The sequence below is a fragment of the Pyrgilauda ruficollis genome, unplaced genomic scaffold, assembly GCF_017590135.1.
Source record: "Pyrgilauda ruficollis isolate IOZ18807 unplaced genomic scaffold, ASM1759013v1 scaffold4, whole genome shotgun sequence".
Classification (NCBI taxonomy): Eukaryota; Metazoa; Chordata; class Aves; order Passeriformes; family Passeridae; genus Pyrgilauda; species Pyrgilauda ruficollis.
Window position 1 is genome coordinate 3,742,980 of NW_024525489.1, and position 22,820 is coordinate 3,765,799.

At 42.7% G+C, this 22,820-nt stretch overlaps 2 protein-coding genes and 1 long non-coding RNA gene across 3 annotated transcripts; all 3 read right to left on the bottom strand.

The window, feature by feature from the left end:
- Positions 1-352: 352 nt before the first annotated feature.
- LOC121358816 lies at positions 353-3,493 on the bottom strand. The gene is made up of 3 exons (XR_005955955.1): positions 3,345-3,493; positions 3,022-3,114; positions 353-1,623 (listed from the first exon to the last, which is right to left on the bottom strand). It is a non-coding gene; the product is annotated as an uncharacterized LOC121358816 (long non-coding RNA).
- Positions 3,494-3,994: 501 nt separating this feature from the next.
- LOC121358677 (protein FAM133-like) lies at positions 3,995-5,644 on the bottom strand. The gene is made up of 4 exons (XM_041477080.1): positions 5,357-5,644; positions 5,119-5,190; positions 4,750-4,887; positions 3,995-4,071 (listed from the first exon to the last, which is right to left on the bottom strand). Exons 1-4 carry the CDS (start codon positions 5,403-5,405, stop codon positions 3,995-3,997), a joined length of 336 nt encoding a protein of 111 aa, XP_041333014.1. The 5' UTR covers positions 5,406-5,644.
- Positions 5,645-6,209: 565 nt separating this feature from the next.
- TRAF5 (TNF receptor associated factor 5) lies at positions 6,210-22,820 on the bottom strand. Its single transcript, XM_041477288.1, has 13 exons — positions 22,750-22,820; positions 19,380-19,447; positions 16,997-17,129; positions 16,207-16,538; positions 15,018-15,075; positions 13,681-13,782; positions 13,174-13,338; positions 12,808-12,885; positions 12,363-12,437; positions 12,002-12,094; positions 10,912-11,052; positions 10,238-10,406; positions 6,210-9,716 (listed from the first exon to the last, which is right to left on the bottom strand). Exons 4-13 carry the CDS (start codon positions 16,419-16,421, stop codon positions 9,139-9,141), a joined length of 1,674 nt encoding a protein of 557 aa, XP_041333222.1. The 5' UTR covers positions 16,422-16,538; positions 16,997-17,129; positions 19,380-19,447; positions 22,750-22,820; the 3' UTR covers positions 6,210-9,138.

Sequence of the window (22,820 nt, forward strand, 5' to 3'; positions counted from 1 at the left end):
TTTTCTCGTTTGGTTGGATTTTTCCCCCCAGTGACATTTCAGTACAGTGCTTTCAAAAAATCCTTCTGATTGTTGGATTAAAAGTCAAGGAAACTCCATTTCTTACCTACGTTTTTGTAAGTTTTATGTTCATAAGAATGTATGGAGTTTCTCTGCTGGATCAGGGCTTTAGTGTCTAAAGAGTTACATCTCTGCAACAGTACCAATGCTTCACAACAAAAGAAAACTAAGGAAAGGAGAGGATTCTAGCATCTTCAGAAGGTTTCACACATTAAAACAGTAATAAAATTATCCCTTGAGCAATGGTACAAATCTTCAGGTTTACTTCAAAACACTGTAGCAGACACGGACACAGTTTTCCATTTGCTCTTTAATGAACTCCCCCCACTCTCACTGCTGTACACTTAATGTTTTTGTCAAAGTGAACTCCCCTTGAGTCCTTCCTTCAGGCATTTCTAAACTGTAGCTCCTGAGGAGCACCAGCTTCACGAGTGATTCAAGTGAACTCCCACAGCAGGGTTATTACAGAGGGGCCTGCTGGGTAACCAAGAGTCAAGTGGATGTGGAAGGAAGAGTGCAGGCACTGAGCAAATTACCACAGCTGGCACACCCACAAGCTGTGCTGGGCTCCTGCAGCCTGTCCAGCCCTGTCTCATCTCACAGGGGACTGTCAGCAGACCCGTGAAGTCACTGTCACTGCCTGCCTCCATCAGACTAAGGTATGTCGATAGTATGTGCCTTGCTGGACTTCAAAGATAAAGATTTGATACACGGCTCACAGGATCAGAAAAGCAGGCCACAACTCCAGAGCTTTCAGTCCAGGGACTGCAACTCCAGATGTGGGGGGTAAACTATCTATTATGAACTGAACAACTGATCAGATAAACAAACAAAACCAGAGACCTTTCCTGCTTCTATTTTAGGATAAAAATAATTTGCTACCATTATTGCTCTAGAGTATTTTGCTGTTACACTTTCTAAGGAGAGAGAACAATAAACTGTCCAGAGAAATACCACATCTTGAGTTCTGAAAGAAAACAATATATTAGTGAATGAACTTTCAAAAAAAAAATCATTTATGTAAAAGGATGCTCTATTTACAAAGGTCAGTTTGCTCTTTATGATATGCATAACCACTACCAGAAAAAAATACATAAAAGAAACATCTCATCTTTAAAATAAACATTTACAAATACTCTGCTTAAACTACTAGAAAAATTAAGACATTTGAAATTAAGAGTGCATTCTGCATGCAGTTAAGATAGAAATTACATTGCTGGACTTCAGTGTGTCATTTCTTATCATTGTGAACAACATACACTTGGGCTTTTCTAAAACACCACAGCCTGGCTATTACCTTAGGATCTCAAAAGGAGGACATGGATCTCCATTAACAAGTTATTAGCTACTCTGTGTTTTGCCATTAAAAAAAGGACATGCCAATTTTCTTCTCAGTAGGAGGGTCTGGTCTTGTCCAACATGGTGTCCTTTTCCCTGAGTTTCTCTTTAGTGTTCTGCTAGGATGACGGTTGGCTTGGTACATCTACCTGTCCCTGGTGAGGACTCTTCCCATTACAAGGCAGAGTTCAGAAATTCCAGTAGCTGGGCACGGTTCCGGTCTCTCTGTAGAGCAGACAAGCAGAAGCAGTGGTTGAACAGACCTGTACTCAGGAGCAAAGCCACAGATCCCTATTTTCTGTGGGGTTTCCACATCCCAAAGCAAGTGCCATTGACAGAGCTGGGTCTAACCAGTGACCAGTGAGGCCGGCCTGGGTGCCCAGGGGAAGTGCCAGGCATGGCTTCTGGGGAGACAAATGTCTCACTATTCCAGGAGACATTTCCTAAGTGGCTCCCTAAGGAGGCTCCACTGGGCTGTGATCCTGCAGCTCACAACCTGCCCAGGAGAGAACTCACAAGCACAACAGATGCTCCTCTCTGGTGGCTGAGGCAACTTTCACTGTATTCACAGCAAGTCCTTAGCTTTGGGGAGTGTCTTTTTTCCCCCCTGTGCATATAGCGTAGCTTATGCAGCATAACAGAACCCCGAACTTGGGTTCTCTCTTCACAAAAGAGATGGCCCAACCGTCAATTCCAGAGTTTTTTATAAAAAATTATTGGATATTTAAATATTGATGGATGTTGTTCAATTCAGTAAGACCACAGGCCTCAATCAAAAAAAGGACCAACATCAAGTATTTGACATCACATATTGTAACAAGCAGGCTACTGGAACAGAAGTAGTGAACATTCAACATAATTTAACACACACTTTGGTGTCACAGAGTGAAGATAATGTGTTTTCAGTCAAATTTAACTCAAGAATGCTCAGACTGCTTTGCCAGCTGTAGAATGAACTACTAGGGCTGAACTTGAATCTGCCAAGCTGGATACCTCAAGGAAGTAACACTTCCTGACCAGTACCAGAGCCCTCTGCAGGTCATCCTAGGGTGTTGAAGAGTGACAGTATTATTTAAGTGCTGAGTCCAAACATCCATACCTATAGCACACACTATTATTCATGGTATTTATTTCCCAGGGTATCTCAGCAAAAACATTTGACTGCTCTGAGAAAATGCAGGAGCATGTGGTCCTAATAATACACCTGGGTTTTTAAAAATTCTTCTCTAAATCAAGGCTAGTCTTGCATGTGTTAGAAAAGCACAGTGAAGTAGCAATTATCACAACAGATCACAAGAGACTGAAAGAAGATGAGTACAATTAACACCAGTGTAAGAGAAAGCTACAAACTGGCTAATGATTATAGGCTGAAATTCTAAGAACCTACACAAGCATCCTTTGGTTTATCTGCTCATGACTGAGTATTACAAGCCCCTTCATAATATAAAACCTGCCAAAAGAATGAATTAGTATTTTTCAGAGGGCATCACAGCCACAGTAAAAGCTACACTCAGTTTACAACTCTTAACTGCAAGACCTAGTCTTCTACAAAAACTACTATTAGAAAAATATTAAAAGATACAGCATTTTTTCTTAGGAACATTTAGATTAATTAACTCTTACCTCTATATCTTCCTTAGTCTTCTTTATTTTCATCTTAATTTTCTTTCCGGTTATCATGCTGTAGTTTTCATTCTTCTTTTTGTTTTTGAAGAACTGAAATGAGATCACATGTTAAAAAGACATAAGCTTTCATCAGTACCATTACAAATCTTATGTAAAATTACAGACAATAATCTTTTATACTTCCTTACTGTCCACAATAACAGAGAGAGGTTTCTACTGGTTGACGACCAAACTGGTGATCCTATAAACATTTTTATGACAGGATGGATTAAGTATGTAGGTGAGAAAGAAAACAGGGCTTCACACTCAGACCAGCATACCTTGGAAAGCTGGACAGGTCCTGTTTTCTCTTTCCTTTTCTTCTTTTCCTTCTTTTTCTTCATTTTGTTCTCCTTTTTCCTTTTCTACAAGAATAAGACATACACTCTTATGCTTACAGACTAACAAGGGCAAAAATCCCAAACCCACAAGATCTTTCAAGGTCACTCAAGTCAAGACAGCCACGTCTGCTTGCCCTTACCACTACTGGACAAGTAGCAGAAATTAACACACCAGAGTTAGCAAACCTTGGGGCTCTGAGCAACAGAAAAGGTCTGATTCCCCATTCTCTCTCTTTTAAAGTAACTGCACTATAAATCACTGAACATGGAACAGAAAAATTACAACAGCAAGTATTTACCATTCACTTCTCTCACCAACTATAAATAATTTCTTCTGGCAAATTCTATAAAGTTATCAAGATTCCCCACTTCTCTTTTCTTCAGAGACTACTCTAAACTCCAGCTGGACCAGTAATGATTGGCAAAAGTACCTTGTAAATGTTTTCTCTTTTGGATAAAGTCAAGTGCCCATTTATCAGTTCACAACCCTTAAAGTATAATTTAGATGTACAAAGCCACAGAAAAAAGCATTGTCTTACATGACATTTAAGGTTATTGAAATATAAAGAACTGTTTTGTTTGTTAACTACTTATTTATCTTTGTAAACTTTTACCTTTTTGTTATGTTTTTCTTTTTTCTTTTTCTTTGATTTAGACTTAGGAGAATCTAAAATTAAGGAAGAAATAAACAACAAAATCAAACCCTGTAAGTTTAGCATTCTGAAAAAGGCATTAGTTTTACAGATAAGACAGAGAAATGTGAAACATACAAAGAGAGTGCTATAGTTCATATATATATATATATATATATATATATAGACACAGGTTGAACTAATCCTGAGAAAGAGAACACATTGGGTTACTGCCACTTACTGGACTAACATGGAAACTGAAAATACCTGATTTACTGATTCTGCAGATGTGCCAGCTTCACCTGAGTCCTCAAAGTTAAATGCTTGAAATGTTAAGACCAAAGCAGGGCTAAATCAAACCCACAGCTCTGGTCTAGATAGACTGGTGAAGTAAAAAACATCGGTGTTTTGAAAATGCAACAAATTGAGGGGCTTAAATATATACAGCATATTGTTACCAAGTAACATTTATCTGAATGGCAGTTTCTCTTTAGAAGGAATTCAAATTAACCTAAGTACATTGCAAACTGTGTGTGCAGTGGCACCTCTACACACAACAGGAAAGGATTATGAGAGAAACACCCTGAATAAGCAGCACTGGTATTCTGCACTGTCACTTTGTGGTGGTTTCACCTCTTCTAAAACAAGCTTTAAATGCTCTCAGGAGTGCTGTCAAAACTGGAAAACATCATGTGCATGTGGAGACAGCTTACCTCTACTACTACTGGAAGAAGATGATCTTGATGATGAGCGTGATGAGGAGGAAGAAGTGGATGTACTGCTAGAAGACGATGTGGACGAAACAGATGAGGATCTGCTTCTGCTGCGCTTTCGCTTCCTTTTTTCCTTTCCTTAGGGCAACACAAGGCAACTAGTAACTGTGGCCTACAGAAATGACTCTTAGTAGAATTTAAACACAATAAACCCCTGTTCTGAGAGGTTGGTTGTGTTTTTTCCCGCTCTTCCAGTGTGCCATGGTCTACTGGCATCAGCAAGCAAGCAAACCGGTAAATGACCCAAAGGGCGACACACAAACAAAACCACATAAACACCAGAGAACAGCAATAGATCACAGCACCCACCTCGGGCCTTCAGCCCTTCTTCTGAGGTTGCACACAGCGTCCTGCTTTTTTCATCCTTCCTGTTATCCATATCTAGTCAGAGGCAAAAGGACATTCAATAACATAATTTCCAAAAGACTGTGGCGGTGGGGGGGAAGTTCAGGAACAGAGGAATCGAGCCAGCACGCCTGAGGGCAGCGCCATGAAGCACAGGGTGGGACAGGTTGGAAGGGACCACAGAGGGGTCACCCAGCCCCACCTCCCCGCTCCAGCAGGGTCATCCCGGGGCACACGGCACAGGAGCACATTCCCCTCCCATGACACTGCGCCTTACTGCGGGGGAAAGCACGTTCAGGCTCATCCCCTTGCACCAGGAACCGGAGGCCAGACCCACGATCGGGTGTCGCCGGCGCAGACGCCAGGGGGGTTTCACCCACACCTACGTGTCGGGCTGTCGCTGCATCACGGATCCCGCCCTGGGCCCCCAGCGGCCGGAGGGCCCCGCGCTCCGTCCCGGCCCACCCTTCCCCGGCCGCCCAGGGCTCCCGACCCACCCGCGCTGCGGCCGCGGCCGCCCCGGCTCCGCCGCCCCTCGGCCGGCGCCGCCCGCGACCCGGAAGGGCTGGGGCCGCCCGCCGCCGCTTCCTGCCCTCCCTCCCTCACGGCAGCCGCGGGCACCGGCGAACGCGGCCCCCGCAGCGCCTGGCGGCACGCCGGGCTTGGCCCTGCCGGCTCTGCACGGCACCGCGTTCCCAAGCACGCCCTAGTCGTGGGATACTGGAACAGCTCCTGCTCCTGCTCCGACCGAAACAAATCCAAGCCCTGCTGAGCCCAAAGCCGGCCCAACCACAAATTGTCATCGCAGTGCATCCTCAGACCGCGAGGATATTAATCTCATCTAGCTTAGTTCATATCTCAGTTCATATCTGAACATATCTAAGTGCAAACCTAAATACCATGAAGCACATTGATTCCTAATCTTAAGCAGTGTTGGTTTGTTTTTGTTGGGGTTTTTTTTTTTTTTTAATTAGTGTAAGCAAATGCCCAGTACTCCACATCCTTAAAAGTTTGCTTCAGTCCAGCCAAAAGGAATATAGGCCACCCTCCACAAGGATGATAAAATTATTTATTCTTACATTAGTTTATATACACAGTAAAGACATTCGGCTAGAAAAATGCCTCTGTTGTAGTAAGAGATATTCAAACAACTACAAACTATCAATAAATACATTAGAAACATATGGTGCACTGATGTAGAAATACCCTATGCTCTTTTGGTTACTTACCCAGTACAATATTATTGAAAAGTTTTTTGGTATTCTTCATGCAACATCAAAATTCTTCCTGACAGTTCATGCTATTCAACATTTTTTCTTTATTAGGAATGGGATGAAGTTTAAAACCCTGTTTACAAGCAGTAAAAAAATCACTGAAAATTTTAACATAAGTCTCTTAATTTCTGTACTAAAAGGAACAAATTTAAAGAAGGTTGTCTTAAAAAAAAAATTTCTCAACTAATTCTTTATAAAACAGGCAGTATTTCAAAAGGGATGTTTCCATCACCCAGGATGAATTTGTGCTTCAGAATTTTAAAAGGAATATTCATGGCAAAAACCTAAACCCAACCAGTAGGTAGAGGAGAGACTGCAGTAGGAACTGCCTAAAACCAAACATGCTTCCAAAATCTGTCTAGGAAAACACTAAACACTTATCCACATCACTATGCCATCATCTATTCTAACAATTGGAAATGGAGTTTTAATAATACTTAGCTCTTTTCATGCTCAAACTTCTTCATAAACATTTAAATAGCCCTAATGCTTCTGCAAGTATTATTATCCCCATTTTACATTTGGGGTGGTGGAGGCAGAGAGAGCTGGGAATTTGCCAGGATACAGACCAGACACATCCTTTTTATCTTGCCTCCCCTGTTTGTCTGAGTTCTTTATCACTTTCTGTATTTAGCACTCTGTGTACTGGAGAGCCCCAGGACACACGGAGGGTACATTCCCATCAGTTATCAGTGGTTATTATGGAAGTTGTGTCACTTTGAGGGTTACATGACAAATATTAAAGTAATAAACGACATGAAATCCAGGCTCAGGGTTGATGTCACAGAATGGCACACCACTGTCAAAACAAGCCTGCTCTTTCTGTAACCAAGTGTTCGCCTAATTCATCCATTTCTGTTTTACAGCTGAAATGACTCTTGTGGTCAATGGTGCTCGTACACAAGAAAAAAATTTGTTCCTCACAATCTGTCCCGGGAACATGGAAAGCCCCTGTGGTGGCTCAGTACATCTTGACATTATAAAACAAAAAGGACTTCTAGATCAAAACAAAGATTTTGCATGTGCTAACCCACCATGAGGTACAGATTACTAAGGTCTCTTTCCCTCCACCCCTGAGTTAGAAAATACATGTGTCTGAATTATTGTCTGAAAACCATCTGAGAAAGTGAATGTCTAGCAATAAGATTGCAGATAAAAAATAAAGTATTTTGCCTTCATCTTGGTATTAATCCTTGAATTATTTAGATTGTTATCAACATCCCTCACAGGAAGAACATTTTTCATTTGCCCTCCTGAATTTTCTATCTTACGCCTTTCAGTCTGTGCCCTGTTTTGATTTTTATCCTGCCTAGTTTACTCTTACTGTAAAACCAACTTAGTTTCTTGCTGTCTCTTGATAAGCCGTGGAGCAATGGATAATGCTGTGGTGTTTCCCTACCTGACGTGTAAGAGATGAGAGATGCAAAATTCTTCCACTTGTAATAACAAAATCACTGAGCATGCAAAATTACATCCCTCTTACAGGCACCCAAAGGGCTTTAAAAAGGCACATGTGTTCTGTGTCATTTGTTCCTCAGTGCCTGACCTTGGTGGTTTTAGTGTGTCTCCAATAAACCCTGTACAATGCACACATTCCTTTGCAATATGGAAGGAACTTGAAATAAAAATTAAGATCTTCAGACATCACAGTCAGTAGCTGTGTCATCCTTTAACAAACACTAAAGCTGCACTGATTGTCAAAATTGGGTTCTTACAGCAACCTCACTCCCTAATCTATTTTCCCCCTTCTTCCCCAAACTTCTAGGAGAGAGGAAAAGTGCATGTTATATAAGTGAGCTATTCCCCAAGCTCTTCCTGCCTTTTGTAGAGCTGGTAAGGCCAGAAAATATCTCTTTTGCACAGATGTGGATGCAAAAGAACGGGAATTTTGCCCCTCTTCCAGCAGTGCAGCCAGGAGCTGGCAGCTGGCTGAGTGCCCTGCCTCTGGCCATGTCCTGAGAGGTGAGAAGCACCTGCAGCTTTTGGCTTCAGATGGGGACTGTGGATGTTTACCACCAATGGAAACCAGTCCCAAGGCACTAGGCAGGAGTGGAAGGGACACAAGAAAGCTGTTGTGACCTGGGGTACTCTGCGCAGCTGAAAAAACAGGCTAAAAAGGTAAGAGGCATTGGCTCCTTCCTCTGGGCTTTCTGGAAAAACACAATTAAATAAAAAAGATGCAAGATACTTGGCAAATGTTTTCCCTGCCTAACTGAAGCCATCCTTCCTGCTTCAAAAATCTAGGAGATGGAGGGATCAAGACACATTGATTCAAATTTGCTAATGTTGAAATGTTTCCATTGCAGATAGATGAAATGCACTTGTGTGTTTGGGCATGGCTTCACTTCTGTGTGAGGGAGAGGAGCCCACAGGCCTGCCTGGGCTCCTGGGAATTTACTGGAGGAGGTTAATCTCCAAATACCAGTCTGGTGATGGGAGCCAAGCATTCCCCCCAGCCTGGACTGAACCAATCTGGATTGAATGCATGTTTGCACCAACCTGGACTTCTAGCTGCCTTAAAAATGCAGTCTTGGAAAAAAGGGTAGAAAAGAAAGGCTGATGCTTTGGCAATTCATTATCTGTCCTGTAGTCCAAAGCCAAGAAACATTCTCAGTAGCTTAACTGGTGGCAATTTGCTATTGCATGGCTGGTGCTCACCACAAAAGCAGTTCTTCATGCTTACAGCAATCACGTTTACAGGACACGCTTTTCACAATTCCTCCAGATCAGTTAGATCCACGACCACTTTCAAAAAGAGTGTGTCATCTCTGATGTAGGTGTTCTTTGTGTTCTCCAGGACGGTGTGCGGCACGAAGCGCGGACAGCCGGAGGCGATATTCATTTCTCCATCCGGCCTTTTGAAACTGCTGCTGTTGGGGTCAGCTCTAAAGACTTCCACAATGTGATTTTTTTTCCCACTTTGGTCCAAAAGCATAAGCGTAACCTTCTGCTTGAAAGGCCACAGCAGCAGCGAGTCAAACTCGCCCCTCATGACCACGAAGTAGAGGGAGATGTGCGTTCCCTTTCCCGAGCCGTCCCCGTTCAGGTAGGCCCTGGCACACAACCTGTACCCACAGCGGCTGGTGTAGAAGGGCTGGCTGGCTATGGACAGCACACGGCCTTCCACTGCCTCTCTTTTCTTCTTCTTGTAGTCCGTGATTTTCCAGATTAATTTCCCATTGTAGCACGTGCCTTCCAAAAGCTTAAATCGTTCTTCGTTTTTATTGAGCTGTGCTTTGTGTATATTGATCTGGAGATCATGTTTGCTGGACTGATCTTCCAAAACAACTGAGAGAAGAGGGAAATAAAAAGAAATAGGAAAAAAAAAAAAAAAAGAAAAAGAGAGAGACATTTGGTAAAATAAAACTGTCAGAGCCCTGGATAAAACAAGCACCCAGACTCCCAAACTCAAGCTGGCAAAACTGATCTACCCGAGCCTGAGTACAGGCTATGAACTACAGCTGTTAACTTTTTAAAACTGTAATTGCAGCTGGTAGTTGAATAAGAACAGCTGTCAACTATAAATCGTGAATGCCTGAATAGCACCATGGCCTCCATCACAGTGCAGGAGCCAAACCAAGGCCAGCTCTGTCTCTGTGGCCCTGCAGTGTCACTGGAGTTCAGGAGATACTGTGCAGTAGGGAAAGGTGGGAGAACACTGCGCACACCATCAGAGTTTGGTCTCAGAATGCAAGAAGAAAGCCCTTTCTAGTGAAGAGCTCCAACTGCCTGAGTGTAGCACCAGAGCCTCTACTTAGCCACCAGTAAATCAGCAACCCCCCTACCTGTGCAGGGAAGTGCCAACATACCCAAGCGCTGGTCGTATGTCTCCATCAGGGCAATCTTCTGTTTCACCGTTTCAATTGTGTCAAACAGGGGCTGCAGGTCTAATTTACTTTGCTGCTGGTTTGCCATCTGTATTAGCTGTTTCACTTGTGATTCCAGGCGTGCAGACTTATCCAGGTGACTGGCCAGAGCCTTCCCAGTTCATGCCATTGGAAGAGGGTGGGACGTAGAGACAAGAGATATCCATAAAACCAGATATTTGCTTTGAATTAGATAGTGAAGTCTTTAACCTGTCAGCAGCAGCAACAATATGACGTATTCAAAGTGCTCTGCTGGCTTAGGAACTTATCCCAGTGCTCCTTCATGATTAATTCCGCACATTTACAGACTGAGAAGCCATTCCTCTTTCAGAACCCATTCACACTGCACCACTTCGTTCAACTCATTATTCAAATTTACACCTGCACATTTGCCCCGGGCATCTGACCATGAGGATTTATACTGTGCTTTTTGCCCAGGTCATGTATCCAAACTTCTGTATCGATTAAAATGAAAAGACAATACCATATTGTAAAAAAAATGAGAAGGTCTTGGAGAGATTTGTTATTGCTGTGCTATTAATAACAACTATTACTGGAGAAATATATTTCAGGAAGCAAAAAAGCAATCGGTAAAAAAAGTAAAATCAATGTCTCACCTGAGTGCTTACCATCAAGTTGCTATTGTTACCAAACAGTTGTGTATACTGTCTGAATTCTTTCTCACACTTCTCAATGGCATCTGCTAGCTGCTGGATTTTAATCTCTTTACATTCCAGGCTCTTATACAAGTCAGATATCTACGGACGGAAAAATCAGAGTATAAATGCTAAGGAACACCAAAACATACAATGAAGACGTTATAATGTATCTGACTATATAAGAGACAGTGGTAAAGTTTACAATGCAAATCCTCTAAGTGAGCTAGATAGAGCACTCCTTAATTCACTATTTGTGAATAAGCACTGGCAAGAACTGCACATAAGGTAATCAGACTTTTGAGCAGATCTGTGTGGCTCCAGGTGCAAAGAGGCTCCTAGCTCTCATTTCCATTGTGATGATCCATTCAGCTCTATAGTGGGATAATATATATTTACATGCACAGGTGCATGTGTATGTATATGCATTTTTTATCTCTGCTGAGGTCTAACCAGCAGAAGAGATGAGTCAGTGAGGGATACACACTTCAAAACCAAGTTTTAGCAGTTTGGGACTCATTTCTTGCATAAACAAGCAAAGACTAAGTCCCCTGTCAGCTTGGATCCATTCAGTAACAGGACTCGGCCTGCACCAAGTGTCTCCTGCTGGGAGCCAAAGAAGTGGTCTTGAGCAGAGAGGTGCTTGCAACCGGCTCTGCTGTCCTCTGTGCTGCCTCCACACAGAGCGGGTGACCTGGGCACCTAAAGGCTGCTTTTTGGAGCAACATGGCCAGTCAGTTAAACTTTAAAATACTTTATCTCTAAACCTCATATCCAGTGTGAAACAGAGACTGAAAGTAAATGAGGTGAGCAATAGCAAGGAGCCTCCCACTGTGCCTGGTGGAGAATATATGTGCCTGAGTACAGAGAGGTTTCCCTGTAATTGACTGGCTTCACTAGAAGAGCTTATTCTGTCTTCTGAGGTGTGAAAAACCATAAAAAACAGTCTTTTAAAATGCACCTGATCTAAACCAGGCAACAAATGTAGAATCTCGTATCATCCTCTAACCAGTCAAGAACTGCTGAAGAGTGCTCATTAAATATGACTTACCCTCTCTTCCAACTGGGAGTTCTTGTCTAAAATCTGCAGCATGTGTTCCCTCAGGGCGCTGTTTTCATGTTCAGCAAGTTTCCCTCTTTTAACCTTAGTGAGGCAGAAGAGGAAAGTGAAAGAATAAAATAATAAGATAAGCAGATTTTTGAAGCTGTTGGTAAAAAAATTATTGATGCAAACATTCAAAATGTCTCCTTTATGCCTCAAAAGGGAGGGAAGGGCAATCCTGATTCTCTAGTATTTCAGCTTAGCCAGCAGAAATGATTGTGAAAGGACATAAATAGGTTATTTTAATTGTTCTGATGGTTTGGGAGACAAAGTCCAATCCTGGTACAGACAAAGATTTGTAAAACAGTACCTTTATATGACAGCCGTACTGCTTATATGGACAGTCCACTTCTGCCTCAGGACACACAGCATGGTGCTTTTCAATCTGCATGTATTAAAGAAGCAGTTTGTGATTAAATAAATACTTAGTAATTCGAAGCACTAATAAAATCTAAATGCCTGCAAAAAGGGTGAATAAAGGCCATTGTCATGACACCACCAATCACTTTTCCAGGAAAACGAATATTCAGAATCAATAAGCTAGCCAGATATTTTTCCATGCTGCAAAACACCCATGGCTTGCAGTGACAGAATAATCCACTTATAAGATGGGAGATATAGCCCTTTTAGGATTGAACAAAGGAAACTCTTAGAGCAAATTTTATTGGCACGGGCCAATGTGGTCTGCAGCTTTCAGTTTTCATAAATTTATGTGATCTGCTGAATTGCAGTATCAGAAAAAAAAATAATAGTACCTCTTTTTTCAGAATGATTTGCGAACAGTTTTGGAGACAAGGCACAGGATAATCAGGACAGTCATTTTTCTCATGATTCTGAAGAAGAAAACAGAACAAGGCAATGGCTTTAATTTTTGTAAAGTAGTATATACAGAGCAAGCTATGCAAAAAGTTATCCCAAACATACAAATGCAAGTAACATATCACTTTGTTGTTCATCAATAATTGGTATGATTTAAAGCACATTTATTATACTTTCTTCTTCAGCTACTCAGCCAAATTTTGTTTCAGGAGTTAAGTGCCATTGCAATTCTGGAAGCTTTTTACTCAGCAATATCAAGGGGAAACAGGTGATGGATTCCCAGGAATGCTTCATAATCTTACCTTTATGTTAATTAACACCACATATGTATTACAGTACTGGCACCTCTCTTCTCGGAATTTACAGTGCTGGCTCAAGTGCTCCTTCAGGTCCTTGCGAAGAATTTGATCCTGACATCCATCATTAGTGCACTGCATACTTTCAAACAAACACTGCTGCAGATGCTCCTGCAACACACAGCAGCAGGTTAAATGACAAATGGCCAGTGTGACCTGGCATGTTTCCTCGAATCAACAATCACCTAAGCATTCAGAATACGAATGAACACTGCGATTTACAAAGGCTACATAAAGCAAATGGTTCTTATTAAAAAAACAACCCTAAGGCAAAGCTGGAACAAGCTAAAAGCTGTAATATATGCTACTTACAGCGTATAGCTGTCATAATCTTTGTACTTGAACCACGCTGCTACAATAACTCTGAAGACAATCATGGGAATTTAGCTGATCATAAATACACAGAGCTGTCATGAAAATCAAAGGCTTCAAAATTTGATCAAGCAAACCAACCTGATATCGCCCCAGAATTACTTTTGAATTGCAATCAGGAAAGTTTTTGCAGAACACATGCAAGTTGAGTACTTCTCTTTTACAGCAGTTGTCTTTGAATACCTGTAAAGGAAGCAAACCAGCCTTAATATGCAGTCACATGAGATGTTATAAATAATATAAAAGAACAAAACATCACTGCAGATCTTCTAGGTGTTCAAGCGTAGACACCACAACTGTGAGTATGGCTATTGATAATTCATATTGAAAATTTGTATTGATACTATAAATTCACCCATTTATAACATTTCTAGTAAGCACAGGTTTTTTTTCCCCCACATAGTTATTCCAGAGATGCTGATCCATCCACAACCAGCAGGACTAGTAGCACAGGAGCTGTATAACCACTGCCAGAGCCTGCCTGTATCAAGAAGAAAGCAGCTGGAGCTAACAGGCTCCAAAAGCCAAACCAGCTCTGTGCATGCTCCACCATGTTCAAGCAGTGCCTTTGAGATGGAGGCGATGCTGAGATATCCTTTCTGTCACCTCTGAGAAGCAGCACCATTCTCAGCTGTAAACAAATGAAGCCCCCAGAGCAAACTCTCAGCCTTATTTCGAGATCTTCCCGCATTGCTGTCATCAAAATTTGCAAGAAGTGGAAGATGACAAATGAAAAACAAAAATCCTGGGGACAGTCTGATTATAATTTCCTATCAGGATTCAGAGAGAGAGGAAGGAGACATTTTATTTCCCTGGAAAATTTCTGGCAGGACCAATATATAGTATACTTTTAAGCTTCGGAAGATAAATAAGGACAAATTAATCCATTATAAAACAAAACAACCAAAAGCAACAATAGCTTGCAAAAGAAAAAGGATTATCTCTCTTTTCCTCTAAAAGTTGCCCAAAAGTAAACTAGGTCTTCAGGGTTAATGAGATCTAATGGAGATAATCAAGACAGCAAATTATAGCCAAGTTAAAACGAAGACAATCAGATAAACAAGATATCCCAGCAAGGTAGGGCATTTAAAAAGAAAGTCAGTAATATCTCCATTAAAAAAAACAGACATCTGGTGACTTGGGAGGATTCAAAGCTTTGTGAAATTCTTCAACACTTTACTGGAAATACAGAGAACAAAGAGGAAATAACTTTAGAACATGAGGTATAAAATGAAGCTTAAGCTAGACAGCCATAATCCCTTTCTGGGAGAGCATCACTGAGTAGACTGCTTCCTTTAGCATTATTTCAGAGACAAAAAAACATGCTCTGCCCTGAGGACTAAAAGCCACCTTGTTCTCAGTTGTCTTGCCTTTCCCATGTAAATGCTGACTGCCGAAATAAAACTATAGCTACTTACCTCATGCATTTTTATTGTTTCTTTGTCGACAGGACAGGTGGGTACTGCATTTAACTCTCTAGATCAAAAGAAGAGTCGTGTTAACCCACAGGAAATTCAATTTATTTTATGAAATTGGGCTATGCTATAATCTGACTCTGACAGAAGTCAGCAGTAGATAGTATAAAAACAAACAACTAAAAAAAGTCCTTTAAAAACACTTTCATCTGGCAACTACACAGCCAAATTCTGCCAACAGCTCAAAAAGGGCATAAAGCAGTAACTGTGAATACGTAAGAAAGCAGAGTTTGCCCTAAGAGAGTTCAATGGTAAAAACCACAAGATGTTTTTTAATTAAGAGAACATTGTCACTGTCTGACCATCTGCAGATCACAAACGTCATATCTCTAAAAATCTCATTGTGTGCTTTAAACCCAGCCTTTGTCTAGTAGAAGCAGTGCCCTCCTTGCTATGGCACTAAAAGATCTAATGGCTTCTTTCTTAAAAGGCATAGAAATTGTGTAAAATCGAGGAAAACAGTCATAGAGGCAGTGCAGAAGGAGTCAACCCAGAGACAAAGCAGCAAACATGAAGCATCTAAAGTTCACAAAAGGTAATTAGTGACATCCATCCACATAAAGAGGCTCCTCTGCAACCTTTCCGAATGAAATCCTGCCCTCAGGTACACCAAAGAGTCCATAATGTATTCCCAGACAGGTCTAGGGGGTAAACTCTTTTGTACCAAGCAAGAGGGATGCCAGCAGCCTTGTGATCTGACTGCAGGATCAGGTAATATTAACATCAGTTTATAATTCTGCTAAATTCAGAGGAATTATACAGAAGCAAATGAACACAGCCTAATTTAACCACCAACACCGTGAGACATCAATGCAGCAAATTTCTCTGAAGAGCACCACGGCAGACAGACAGACCACAGCAGCATCTCACACAGCACTATCAGCTTACATCAACAGTTTCTTTATGCTGACTTCCCTGCGGCTCACCAGCACGGGTAAGGTCTTTAGAGACACCTTTCAAACACTGAGCATGCAGTCACTGGCTTCAACAGAGCCCTGCCATTGACTCCTTCAGCCTTTCACTGGGTCGGTAATATTATGGCACTCACTGCTGATTTATAGAAAATGTGGGCTGCTTTTCTTAGGAAAGGGAACAAGGGGAGCCTGCGGACACGGGAGGAGACTGCTCTCACCTCAGAGCGAGAATGCACTGCTGACAGAAGCGGTGCCCGCATCCCGTCTGGTGGGGGTTGCGCAGGACCAGGTGGCAGTAGGCGCACTTGTACCGCTCCTCCAGGCTTTCCACAAACTTGTAGTCGGTGTCAGGCTCGAAGTCCAGGGAGCTGGTGCTGGAGGAGTTCTGGCGCGTGAAGATGTCCGAGAGAGCAGCGGGTTCGTCACAGGCCATGGGAGCTGCACTGGGAAGTGAAGCAGACGCAGGGAGAAGCTCTTCAAACACTCCCTGGCAGCCACTCTGCCTCGGCTACCGCTTGCAGCAGGCTGCTGCTGGCAGGAGGGCTCTCATCTGCAGGGGGGACACAGGTTTCAGAGGGAAACGTGGTGCCAGCTATGGAGGAACAATAAAACACAGAACCACGAAACAAAGATCACGCTACAAGCATCAAAGCACACTTCTTTGGAAAAGAGCTTCACAATCTGAAAATTATTCCACAGAATTGAGATTTTTATGGTTTGGTTGGAGTTTTTTTGTTTTGTTTTGGGGTTTTTTTGTGTTTTTTTTTGTTTGTTTGTTTGTTTGTTTTCTTGCAGCAGTTCTTAGTCTTAAAAAACGACAAGAGTCTCAGACACAGCTGGGGAAAGCAGAGGCCAAGTCTTGGCCTTAATGTTCACCAGGAAAGTCTCCACTTAAAGTAGAGCCCACCCACATGAATTTACAAGTTCATTGCACTGGTTCAAGCAGGAGATGGCTTTGTGGTTCAAAGCAAGGAGCGTGCAAAAAAGAAGCCAGCAGGGGGATTTTACCTTCAGTTTAGGTGTTACAGGAGTTGAAGCCTCTTAACTTGACGTCTTTCTTTTTCCTGTTGATCATTCATTTCTAGCAGTAAACTCTTATTTTACTGAATTATGTGCAAGTTTTTGGCTATATTAATTCTGTCTGAAAGAAGTGGTGAGAAGAAAATAAAGGAAAGCAGGGTTGCAATCAGAAGTGTGACATAAGTTTTTCTTTCAACCTACCACAACTCATACACAGCACAGGAATGCAACGTTAATCTTCCAACAGCAAAAACCATCAACATTTGTTCCAAGTCTTAAGACACAAACCTCGAGATTTGCCACCAGCCCCTCAACCTTGCAGTTTTTATTTTTTTGCAAGTAGCTCAAGCCCTAGAGCCACTCTGGTTGGCATTTCTAGCAGCTTTGCACTCAAGATGTTTTCCTTACAAGACTGTACAAAAGCACAACACACCTGAGCTGCCAGATCCTGATTTCATGAGGGAAGTGCTCAGTTTTACAGCTGCACTGTGGGATGCTATTTCTTCTCTGTGTGCACCACCCACCCTGTCAGTCACTGGAGTCACTCTTACTGGCATCAGCACCTGTCTGAGAGCTCTTACTCATCTCCTGTAAGGTCACTCAGGCCATTTGCTGCTTTTGAAGGGAAGCAGGGTCAGCACATCACCATTAACAACCTTGTGTCTGGCATGAAACAGTGTGCCCAGTGCTGACACTCTGCCCTTCCTCCCTGCTGCAGTGGCCTCCTGGCCCACAAAAGCAGCAATTAATGAGCTGCCACAGAGCACCTTGGGCTTCAGAAAGCAACATCCACTTTCCTTTCTACTTTAACAATCCATACTGGGCAAGGAATTCTTCCAGACAGATAATGTGCCTGATTCAAAAACACACCAAAGCACTTAACCAATTAAAATGTATTCCACAGCCAACATTTAAGTGCTCCTGTAACTCAGCACCCTTGTTAGTGGCTGTACACAGTATTCACCTCCCCAGCTTGTGAGAATCTCCCTGCCTTTCACCAGGCTGAATGTCTGACATACTCCAGCACTACTGAGCATCTAACATTGGTAGCCCTCAGGAATATGAACTGTAATCGTATTCCAGCCATTAAAGACTTATTATTCCAACAGGAGTTTGCAAATTACCCTGTTTGGTCCCTCCAAGTGAACAGCCTCCTGCTTCAAACCAGACAGGGTTGTCCATTTGCTTCTTTCATTTTTAAACAGTTGATCTTTCCTCCTCTGAAAATGCAGTTCCTGGTTCCCTGACACCTAATAAGGAGCAATTCTCTTTTCCTCATGTCAACCAGAGATGACAAAATACAGCCTGAGGGATCACCAGTCTCCTATCTGGGCTGCCTCAGTAGCCGATGCCAGCAGCAAAGTGTTCCTGCTGCTTCTAAGGCAGATGGAGAGCTGTCACCATTAACTTCCAGAGCATGGACCACCCACAGGATAAGCTGCCTCAGAACTCACTCTGCTGTGGATCAGTGACAACCCTGAAACAAGTTTCCTTCCTCTCTCTTATTGCTGCTCTCTTTCCCGTTTTTTTGGCATACAATTTCCCCAGTCCTATTATGCTCCAGCACTTACCTCATCTGATGGTATGGTTTAGCAAGCTAATGCCACACTGTGTAAAAACACACTAAAAAAACCCCAACAACAAAAAAAAAATTATATGTTTTACCCATTTTGCCTTTAGGGATCTTCCTTAACTCCAGAAACTCCAGCTGGAGTGACATGTTTTAGGCAAAAAAATTATGGAACACATTAAAAAGAAACAGTCAGCAGCCCAAAATCCCATCAAGAAACTCCTCCAGAGCTCTCACTGCTCATTAAATCAACCAAAATCACTCCCCTTTCTTTCTGCTAGGAGCTACTCTGCTGTGGTATAACACCTTCCAACTCTCTTGCTGAAATGAGAGCCTGTATCTCTTTAAACACCTTCATAATGCACCCAACCCAGATCCCACTCCTAAAAATGGAGATGCTTGGCATCTCCATGAAAGCACCTCCTCCACCTCAGCCTTGCTCAGGACAGCATTGCACAGCTGAGGGCACCTCAGGACACAGGAAAGAGCCCCCCAGGTGAAAGGGGAGGCTGCGGGCTCAGAGGGCAGAGCGGAAACCTCAGAAGATGAGGGAGTTCACTGCTGCTGCCAGCCTTGCAGGAGCTTTGCTGCAGGGCTTGCAGCTGTTCTGCTGGAAGAAATGGGCTGCTCCAGGAGCAGGCTTGTGGATGGCAGTGCTTTGCCCAAGCTGGAGAGGTGCCCGTGTGAATCAGCTGGGGAGACTCAGAGGAGCTGGGAAACAGCAGCTCTGTGCCAGCCAGCAGTTGGTGGGATGTGATCCAAACCAGCCCAGCAGCATGTAATTCCCATCCCAGCACTCACCAGTGACTCAGGGCGGCTTGCAGCGGCTCTGCTCCCACTCCTGCCTTCCAGCGCATGGGCTCTGTGAACTGAAACCAAAGGGAAACCGTCAGGGGGAAAAGTGCTGTTAGGTGACAGTGAGAGCAGCCCAGGGTTATCTGAATCAATTTCCTGCTTACGCTGATGCCTGGCCAGCGTAGGTAGGTGCTGAGGTGGCTTTCACTTCTGTCTGCTCACAGCTTCCAGCAAGGGGAAGCTGTCCTGCCTTTGTGTATGCTGCAATCTTTCAGCACACGTGTGAACTGTAACGCTGGTTTAAAATAGCAGAGAGCGGCAGGCTTGTGCTGCATAATTATGCTCTTGTGGCAGACATAGTGCACGCTGTAAAGGGATTTTCACTGCAACTGCACTGCAACAGCACACACACACAAAACCCCCCAATCTATGGAGACCGAAAATCTACATGTTTAAAAAAAAAAAGGATTTCCCTATACTGAAATAAATAGAATTAATTCTGCCCACACATAAAAAAAGTGGTATGAATAACTAGAAGCTAAGCCCAAGTCCTATAAACAGTACCAATGAGTGGGAGCTCAATGGCAGTGCAGTACAAAGAGCTCCCAGCTCCACCTCACCACTTCAGCATCCCAGCCCTACCTGCACCACAAGCTGCACAAGCAAAATGCTTCTGTGACAACTCTTTTTATGCAGATTCCTTAACCTCACTGGAAATAATCCAAGTGGGAGAATTTTCATAATAAAAAGAAACTTTATAAATTGGGAGCTATCCTGTTTTAACTACTACCACACCAAACTGAGCCCAAATATTTTCCAGTAAAATGCTCCAAGCTTAGAATTGCTTCTTGTTCAGAAACAGAGCAGAACATAATAATAAGGAGAAAAATCAGCATGGGCATGACTTACTAAAATATAAAACTGCATCAACATTTAAAAGCCATGTTCAGACAGCTCCCCTCCATCATTGCTGCTCTCTATCTACAGCACCAGCAGCCAGAATGACAGAGGCTGTGTGGAACCTTGATCACACAGAACTACTGTGGACAGATTAACTTCTTCTAGCCACAAAGACATACTTTCTGCACACAGGAAAAACCATTCCTTATGATGTGGTTGCTTTTTTTAACGAGAACATGTTTTTCCTGTTTTTTCTCATGTGAAGCCAATCATTACCCCATGAGCTGTGAGTGCATCACTACAGCCAAAACTTCCAGGACAGCAGAACCAGGCACAGGCACTGGGTGCCACCATGTCAGACTGAGAAGGGAAAATATCCAAGTTGTTATCACAGATTTGATCATCAGACATGGACAAGAAGACAGGATCCCTAGTCCTGCTGCTCAGCAAATGGGGCTGAGAGCCCAGCTTCTGCCAGGTTCACTGCATGAGGGGAGGGTGATGCTCAGCCACCCTCCAGGACTGGGGTATTCCCAGTAAAAAGCACCGTCCTCACTAATCAGCTTCCATGTCGTACATTCAAAGGGCACAGAAAAAAGGTTATGCACCTACCTTTCTGTAGATCTAGTCCACCTCTGTTGCTTTGCATGAAGACACTTGGTAGGGACAAGTCTTCAAAGATGCCCTGTCCCTCCCTCTAAAATCATCTACCTTTTATGGTAGATCAGAACTGTCTTAGGCACAGTGGGAAAAGTTTTGTCAGATTTGGAGGTCTAAGATCAAGTCACTTCATTGGGAGGTAACAGGCAGAAACAGGATAGAGGGGAACACATCTTGCATTAAAACAACCCTTTCCAAGCTGCCTTATAAACTACTAAATTTATGAACAGATTAGCTGTCTCCAGTACTTTTGAATTAAAATAACAAAGTTGCATGATTTACTACTCTAAGGTCCTCCAAAACTCCACTATTTTGGCTACGAAAAAATATATGCCCCAACTCAACACACAGAGTGGAAGAGCTAACAGTTTGCTAAAGAATGACTAAAAGTATCTATACAGTTTGAGATACATATTTAAGATACAGCAAGTTATATGGAGTCATGTGGAAACAGGAGATGATGACATCTCCCAGGAAGAGTTAGAACATTTTGACTGCTGACAACAAAAAGCACTTGCAGAGTTCCCATATGGGAGAAGGACCCTGGCTGCATCATGTTTGTCCCTGCAGCACAGAGGCTAGAGGAGGGAAAGGATCCCCTGTTGCACCAACACAGACCCACTGCTAGCACTCAGGGCTCATTTCCACTTCACCTGGCAGCAAGTGAACCTCAGGAACTGCTCTGCTGTTGTCCTAATCACTTAAAAGCTGCAGGGCAGTGACCAGCTGGTACCCAGGAGAGAGTATTTCTAACAGCAACAATTTCCTATTGGATATGTGCCTGAGCCTCCCCAGGGGATGTTGCTGCAGAGGACAGCAGAATAAACATTTTCTTTTGTATACAGACACCACTATGCTATTGAAGTTCCAACTGTAATATTACCTCATCCTCAAGGCAGTAAAACCTTACTAAGCAAGCATCAGTTTGCTCATCTCCATAGGCAAATTTTCACTAAGCAGAGTAAGACAGTACGGTTTCCTTTGCATAGAGGTACAGTCAAGCATTACAATAAATTCCCATAAGACTAGACTGCATCATGGTTTTAAGACACAGGTTACAACACAGCGTTTAAAAAAAAATAAAAATACACTCTTACAATTAATGAAGAGTGTCTGGTGCTAAAGCAGCTTTGATTTTACAGCCAGTTTACTTATTTGCTACATCTGCTGTCTTCCCTGGACATTCTAAAAATAATTAATTGATTAATTTTGCATTATCAAGAAATCTATTTCTAATCAACACAATATTGTAATGCCTTAAAATAACCTCATTCACAGCTGAAAAATAAACTTGTTTCCATCACTTCTGTGGCAATCCCTGAATGTTTTATCACCTTCCCAAGCACCAACAGAAATCTCAGTAAGAAGGCTCTGCCTCTCACCCTTACAACATCACGACACCACTTTGCTGGTTCACGGAGGGGTAAACTTGTTCTGTGAGATGTTTTTAGGTCTGCAGCGTTCCCCCAACCCCTGTGTGCCAAGCCCCTGAACAGCCCTTCAGAAATGAAAAATAATTCTGGCAAAGTTAAGCTCCTGCCAGCATGAACAAGACACATTTTGGTAAAGCCATACCTGGAAACTGTAGCTGGTCCTCAATGGGGAGAAAATGAGAGAGAGACAGAAACAGAGAGACAGAGTGAGCTTTGTGGTTAGCACAGCAGTACAAGCATTTTAAAACAGCAAGGGAGTGGAAATCCCCCAGAGTAGCTTTGAAAAGATCATGCATAAAAATGTTTTAGAAGTGTTAGGATACAAGGCAAGCCACTGAAAAGCATTTTGCCTTATTGCAATCATGTAGGGACTGCAAATTTACCATCTGGTAAAGGTTACCAAGGACCAAGGTTACCAAGGACGTTTCTCACAGTTGGAATCCAAGATACAGAG

What these genes read in the sequence shown, in the direction of transcription:
- LOC121358677 (XM_041477080.1), bottom strand. Translation starts at nt 5,405, where the DNA reads ATGTGCTCCTGTGCCGTGTGCCCCGGGATGACCCTGCTGGAGCGGGGA. An exon ending in GACCCTGCTGGAGCGGGGAG is followed by an intron (nt 5,191 to 5,356) that starts GTGGGGCTGGGT and finishes GCCTCTGACTAG; the next exon opens with ATATGGATAACAGGAAGGAT. An exon ending in TTCTTCCAGTAGTAGTAGAG is followed by an intron (nt 4,072 to 4,749) that starts GTAAGCTGTCTC and finishes CCTTAATTTTAG; the next exon opens with ATTCTCCTAAGTCTAAATCA.
- TRAF5 (XM_041477288.1), bottom strand. Translation starts at nt 16,421, where the DNA reads ATGGCCTGTGACGAACCCGCTGCTCTCTCGGACATCTTCACGCGCCAG. An exon ending in TGGTGTTAATTAACATAAAG is followed by an intron (nt 12,886 to 13,173) that starts GTAAGATTATGA and finishes TTTCTTCTTCAG; the next exon opens with AATCATGAGAAAAATGACTG. An exon ending in ACTCCCAGTTGGAAGAGAGG is followed by an intron (nt 11,053 to 12,001) that starts GTAAGTCATATT and finishes TTCCGTCCGTAG; the next exon opens with ATATCTGACTTGTATAAGAG.